This window comes from Octopus bimaculoides, chromosome 26 (genome assembly GCF_001194135.2).
Source record: "Octopus bimaculoides isolate UCB-OBI-ISO-001 chromosome 26, ASM119413v2, whole genome shotgun sequence".
NCBI lineage: Eukaryota > Metazoa > Mollusca > Cephalopoda > Octopoda > Octopodidae > Octopus > Octopus bimaculoides.
In genome coordinates, this window is record NC_069006.1 from 16,942,017 (window position 1) to 16,949,251 (window position 7,235).

The following is a 7,235-nucleotide window of genomic DNA, read 5'->3' on the forward strand; positions in this document are numbered from 1 at the left end:
ATCCCAGTATTCAACTGGTACTTATTTTATCGACTCTGAAAGGATGAAAGGTAAAGTCAACCTTGGTGGAATTTGAACTCAGAACATAGCGATGGGTGAAATACTGCTAAGCATTTCATCCAGTGCGCTAACGATTCTGCCAGCTCACCACCTTAATAATAATAATAATAATAATAATAATAATGATAATAATAATCCTTTTTGCTATAGGTGCAATGCCTCTAGGTTCAGGGAGTAGGTTAGTTGATTACATCAGCCTCAGTGCTCAACTGGTACTTACTTTATCGACCCTGGAAGGATGAAAGGCAAAGTTGACTTCAGCAGAATTTGAACTTGGAACATTAAGATGGCCAAAAAGCTTCTAGGCATTTCGCCCAGCATGTTAATGATTCTTTCTACTTGCTGCCTTAAATAATAATAACTGCATCTAACTTAGGTACGAGGCTGGCAATTTTGAGGGGAGAAGGTTAGCTGATACCAACAACCTCAGAGTACTTGACTGGTATTGAATTTATTGACCCCGAAAGGATGAAAGGCAAAGTTGAATCCAGAAGGATTTGAACTCAGAACAAACAGGATTGTATCTAAATACTGGGCTTTATGATTTATCCAATCCACTGCAGTATTTATGTCCATTTTTTGGCAATTTACCTAAAATTTATAAGATTTCAATATTAAAAGCAAATCAAGATGGTGAGCCGGCAGAATTGTTAGCACACCAGGTAAAAATACTTTCTGAGTTCAAATTGCCTTTCATACTTTTGGGGTCAATAAAATAAGGACCAGTTGAGCACTGGGATTACTGTAATCAACTTAACTGTTCCCTCAAAATTACTGGCCTTGTGCCAAAATTTGAAACCAATAATTAGAACAAATCAAATTCATCAGTTGTGTTGGTAGGATCTGTTTTGACTGTTAATCTCAGTTTAAGAGTTTTGACTTGCTTGAAATAATAGCTAAATCTCTCAAATCATATCAATGTGAACATATTGAGGAATATCATCTCATATGAATTATATTTAAAACAAGGTAGGATAGTCATGGCCGGACTACTTGGTCAATCCTGACACTGGGAGTAAACAATAACATGTACAAAATCTATATTTTGTTGAACACCCCTGACCTCACTGACCTATGATATCGTTGAGTATGAGAAGGTCATCAGTTCTGTAGATGTTGAATATCAGGGGAGGTAAGTCATTCAATGCTGGTTGATATATCAGTTGCAACAAGCAGTGGGGGAAATAATATCTCACTACAACATCCATTGGCTCCTGTACAGGCTTCTATTCTGCCTGTTCGACAGTAGGTGCACTTTAACTTGGGAAGATGAGAGGGTTGCTGTTGAGTCCCAGGTGAGTTCCAAAATAAGCAGGTGCATAATCAAAGATGTTTGATCCACCTATGACTATCCCATTTTTTTTTTTTCACCAGACTCAGTGTATGCAAGGTGTACTTCTTTTTAACCCTTTAGCATTCAGATTTACTCTGTTAAATTTAATCATGCATTATCTTGTAGTTTTGAGATTTGAAGGATGTGTTTCTTTTATCTTTTACTTATTCCAATCATTTTGACTGCGGCCATGCTGGGGCAACACCTTTGAAGGGTTTTTTTTAGTCAAAAACATTGCCCTCCACCAACTTATTCTATTGGTCTCTTTTGCTGGACTGCTAAGTTACAGGGATGTAAACACACCAACAACTGTTATCAAGTATTGGTTGGGGGACAAACACACACACACACACACACACACACACATGATGGGCTTCTTTCAGTTTCTGTCTACTATATCCATTCACAAGGCTTTGGTCGGCTACTTACTTGCTCAAGGTGTTATGCTGTGGGACTGAACCTGGAAGCATGTGGTTGGGATGCAAGCGAGAGGCTGGGTCTGGCTAATTTGATCAAAAAAAAAAAAAAGGTTGAATATTTTGACCAGATATGGGTGGCTTCAATGCTAGAAGTTTAAGGCAGTATTGAAAGTGATTAGGGTACTGCTGGTTTATATGATCAGGGAGCTCATGCAAACTATCAGTACCCAAGCTGGGACTCAGGGGCCCACAAACAAAGTTCTGGGTTGAGTTCAAAATATCTTGAGTCGATAGGCCTTTAAAAAGTCTAGGATTTAATGGGAAAACGCAGTTAAATAAAATGAGTCCTTGATAATGGGTTTATATTCTGCTGTCTGCCTAAGTGTATATCTTTTACTTGTTTCAGCCATTAAACTGTGGTCATGCTGGGGCACCATGTTGAACAATTTATTTTTGTTGAATGAATTGACCCCAGTATTTTTTTTAAAGCCTGGTGCTTATTCTATTGGTCTCTTTTGCTGAACTACTAAATTACTGGGATATAAACACACTAGCACTGGTTGTCAAGCAGTGATGGGGGACAAATACACACACACACACACACACGACAGGATTCTTTCAGTCCCCATCTACTAAATCGACCCATAAGGCTTCGGTCTGCCTGAGGCTATAGTAGAAGACACTTGCCCAATGTACCACACAGTAGGACTGAACCCAGAACCATGTGGCTGGGACAGTATATGTTTATAAAGTATATTTATATATCTATAAAGTATAAAATAATTTGGGACAGTGTATATCTATAAAGTATATTTATATATTTGTAGAGTATATTTGTACATTTATAAAGTATATTTGTGTGAAATCTCCACAAGTTTTGCCAAATTTCACTCATTGTTTTTTTTTCCTTTCCAGTTTTTGCCCAACAGATGTGAAGTTCACCACATGCTCTGATGATGGCACTGTTCGGATCTGGGACTTCCAGAGATGTCATGAAGAAAAAATTCTGAGAGGTTAGTTTCTCTGTTGCAGGAATTTATATGCTACACCTGCAGTTCACCGTTCTGTCTACTGAATAGAGGGAGAGCAGGACTGTAAAGGGAGCTTCTATATGGTTATTAGATTAAGAAATTGCAACCCAAATCCCTCAAATTTCATCCTACTGACTTGCAAAAGGAATGTAGATACACAATTCTTAAGAAAAAGATGGAATGGTCATAGCTGGAAGGTCTTTAATCATAGGCCTGCATGGTGAGGGTTAAGAAGAGGAGACAGGCTCATTGTATTTTCAGGCCTTTAACCCTTCAGCATTTGGATTACTCTATCAAATGCAATGCTTATTTATTCACATTGTTTTGAATTAATCTTGCATTATCTTGTTAGTCTGAAGGATGAGAGAGGGAGAGAGGTGGTAGGGTAGGTATATATCAGAAAGGTTTATTTATATATCTATAAAGGTAAATGAAATATATCTACATATCTATAAATTCTGTATTTCTGAGATATCCAGCTGTAAAAATCATGCTAAAACAGACAGTAAAACCTGGTATAGTCCTTTGGTTTGCCATCTCCTATCACACCATCCCACCCATGTCAGCATGGAAAACAGACATTAAATGATGGTGATAATGAACAATAATTCATCTCAGACATTTCAGCATTTAGACATTTTGTTATATGGTATTTCTCATCACTGGTTTTCTTTTTTTTCTTCTTCTTTTAAGGTCATGGAGCTGATGTCAAATGTGTTGATTGGCATCCACAGAAGGCACTCATTGCTTCTGGCAGTAAAGACAACCAACAACCCATTAAACTGTGGGACCCTAAGACATCGCAGTCTTTAGCTACAATGTAAGACCTGTGTTTCTATTCATGTGTGTGTGTGTGTTTTTCTCTTCTATTTTTAATTATTTGAACTCTTTCTCTAAGGAAGAAGCTGGTTTCTAACAAACATACAAAGCTCCTTCATTGGAATGTGGATAATAAAAGCAAATTTGCATTTTAATCTTGAGAAAAGTCTTGCATATGTTTACTGTTCCACTTACAGTTTGTATTTGTAATATGCGAGTTAGTTGGTTGATTTCTTTTTCTGAAAACCTTAGCTTATCCAGATTGTCAGACTGTCACAAAACCAAGTGCACCGATTATTATTATTGGTATAAGTGTAAATTTATAATCTGGATGTAGAAGCTGGAGGCTTCAAAGCATTTATCCAGGACAGCTAGCCTCTATGATACATTTTCTTATCTGCTTGCTTTTCTGTATTCATGCATGCATGTGCATAAATTCCTATGTTAGCATGCGAATGTGTTGCTAATGGACAGTACCCACCTTGTGTTTATTGATATATTCATAAAAATGCAGTGGTTATGAGTTCATGCCACACCTGGGGGTGGGGGTAATATTTTAGGGGTAGGCATGGCTGTGTGATTAAAAAGTTTGCTGTGCAGTGATGTGGTCTTGAGTTTCATCCTATTATGTGACCCTTTAGGCAAATGACTTTTGCACTGTCCTTGGGCTGACCATTGCCTTGGGAGTGAAATTTGGTTGGCAGAAACCAACTGTACGGAAGCCTCTGTGTGTGTGTGTTAGTTTCTGTGTCTTTACATTGAGCTACAATGATGTTTGTTTCTGTTTCCTGTTAACATCATGTCTCATAAGCTAAGCAGTTTTGACATATGAAACTAGTAGAATGAAAAATATGTTACTTTTGAAACAAGTAAGGTTTGATGACAGAAAGAGCATCTGACTACAGAATATTGTCATAATGACTTGACTAACCTGTGCCATCATGGCAAAAATGGACTTGAAAGTAGGGATTATGATGAAGAGATGGTGGATGCTGATGTTGATGACAGTGACAATGATGATGAGCATGGTATGATTATTATTATGAGGATGATAATGATGATGATGGTGGTGGTGGCCGCAGCACTTTGTCAGCTGTAATTGAACCATTTATTCTGTAATATTGATTTCTTGTTCATTTATGAGTAATCCCCACAATGCTCCTTCACTCCCTTTATCTTTTGCTGCAGCCATGCTCACAAGAGTACTGTGATGGAATTGAAATGGAACAGAAATGGTAACTGGCTATTGACAGCATCGAGGGACCATTTGTTGAAGTTGTTTGATATTCGCAACATGAAAGAAGAAATGCAGACATTCAGGGGCCACAAAAAGGAAGCAACTGGTAAGGGTCGTCATTATATTTTCTAAGAAGGGATCAAATCTATGGGTTGGTTCTTAGGGTCCTCCTTAGTGATAATGTTTGGGACATTAGTGTGTGTTTCATTGTTATGTAAATCCTTACAATTGTTTTCTTTTTATTATTATTTTTTTTTCCTGTCCATTGTTGTTTATTAATTTCAGTTATTTAGAGAAAATAAGTGAAATGGTGGTGAAGGAAAAACTCTTTACTATTGGCAACGTAGTTATTAGTTCAAAACTGCAGGGTAATTTGACGTGACCCTCGTAAGAAACATGCTGCTTTAGGTTTTACTGCAAGCACAACTGTTACTGCTTTAATTACACAACTGTAGGAGAAGGATTATGGAAGGTGTTACAGGGTTAACTGGCGATCTTTCGTTTTGATTACATTTTATGTCATTTCTAATCCACGTGCGTTTGTTTATGTTTCTGAACAAGATTGTCGCTTTCCATAAAAGGGTTTTAGGGTTAGGGTTAGGGAATTCCGTCCCTAACCCCAACCGTAACCCTAGCCGTAACCGTAACCCTAACCCTAACCATAACCGTAACCCTAACCCTAAAACCCTTTTACGGAAACATAAACAAACGCATGTGGATTAGAAATGACGTAAATTGTAATCAAAACGAAAGATAGCCGGGTTAACTCTCTAGCATTCATATTACTCTGTCAAATGTAATGCTTGTTTATTCATATTGTTTTGAATTGATCATGCATTGTCTTGTAGCTTTGAGATTACAACAATGTGATTGTATATTATTAGAAGAGTAGGCGTGAGAAGTGAGATCTGGCCAGTTTGAACATAAAATGGGTTGAATATTTGGGCCAGATATGGCCAGTTTAAATGCTAGAGAGTTAATCATGCATTATCTCATAGTTTTGAGATTTCAATGATGTGATTCTTTGTTTTAAGAATGACATTGTAGAGTAGGTCTGATAGGCTAGACCTGGCCAGTTAGATCATAAAACATGTTGACTATATGGCCCAGATATGGCCAGTTTAAATACAAAAAGGTGAAACTTATAATGCGTTGGTCCTATATAATCTGTGATGACATGATCCTCTATAGTATAAGGATTATTGTCAGTATAGGGTGAGAGTGTGGGATATATGGATTTGTAGACCTTAGGTAGAGGGTTTGAATGTAGTGAAAAAATTAGTGTTTAGGATTTGAGTATAAGATTAAGATGAGTGTAGGATTGGCATATAAGGTTATAGATTAGTGCTTGAAAACAGGTGAGCATTAGCAACAGGAAGGGCATCCGGTCATGTTTATGTAAGGTGAGTGTGTAGATGTGTTTATATGTGTATGACAGAATGTAAATGTTACTTTATTTTGTTGTTGTTGTTGTTGTTGTTGATGTGATAATTTTGGTTCTATTTATAATGTTTGGGTAGATTCCCTCAGTCGCTGTGACTTGGTGGTGCTTGTATAAATTTGGGTTATACGGGTTGTGAATGTAAACAATTTTAGTGAGCAAGTACTTTTGAGAAAGGTTTGTAGGGTGCTGACTAAACTGATAGTATTGAGTTACGTCCCTTGATAGGTTGTCTGATCAAATCTTGTTGAGCTCGACATTGCTGATCTTCTGGGTTAGATAAAATAGATTTCAGTTGGATGGTAGAGTAGCTGATGACAAAGCACATTGTTGTGTTTTGTTACATTACTTATCCCTGGAAATTGTTTGCCTTGGGCCAAAATTTGAAACCATTGTAATCAACTAAATACCTCTCCCCTAAAATTTGTGGCTAAATCTCAATATCAGATTTTTATTATTTGTTCATAATTTCTTTGCTCTGTTTTTTTTTTTTCAGCTGCTGCTTGGCACCCAATTCATGAGGGACTGTTCTGCAGTGGAGGATCAGATGGAACCATTATGTTCTGGCAAGTAGGGTAGGTATCATCATCATCATCGTTTGACGTCCGCTTTCCATGCTAGCATAGGTTGGACGATTTGACTGAGGACTGGTGAAATTGAACTCAGGACATAAAGACAGACGAAATACCGCTAAGCATTTTGCCTGGCGGCGTGCTAACGTTTCTGCCAGCTCACCGCCTGCCTTTAATGATAATATTGTTCATGTTTGATGGTTTCAGTAGTGAGAAGCTGCTAGAAATAGTGAATGAATGAGGGACAGTGACGAAAACCCAATACAAAAATGTGAACATACAGGCGCAGGAGTGGCTGTGTGGTAAGTAGCTTGCTTACCAAC

The 7,235-nt window shown here is 37.6% G+C and overlaps 1 protein-coding gene across 1 annotated transcript in view; it reads left to right on the plus strand.

The window, feature by feature from the left end:
* The window catches only part of LOC106883031 (pre-mRNA 3' end processing protein WDR33), a gene marked incomplete at its 3' end in the record, with an annotated part of 60,240 nt that overhangs the window by 47,251 nt on the left and 5,754 nt on the right, over positions 1-7,235 (plus strand). Inside the window, exons 7-10 of the mRNA XM_014933889.2 lie at positions 2,728-2,825; positions 3,537-3,663; positions 4,851-5,005; positions 6,837-6,915. Of these exons, the coding sequence (XP_014789375.1) occupies positions 2,728-2,825; positions 3,537-3,663; positions 4,851-5,005; positions 6,837-6,915 (459 nt within the window). The remainder of the gene's footprint in view (positions 1-2,727; positions 2,826-3,536; positions 3,664-4,850; positions 5,006-6,836; positions 6,916-7,235) is intronic.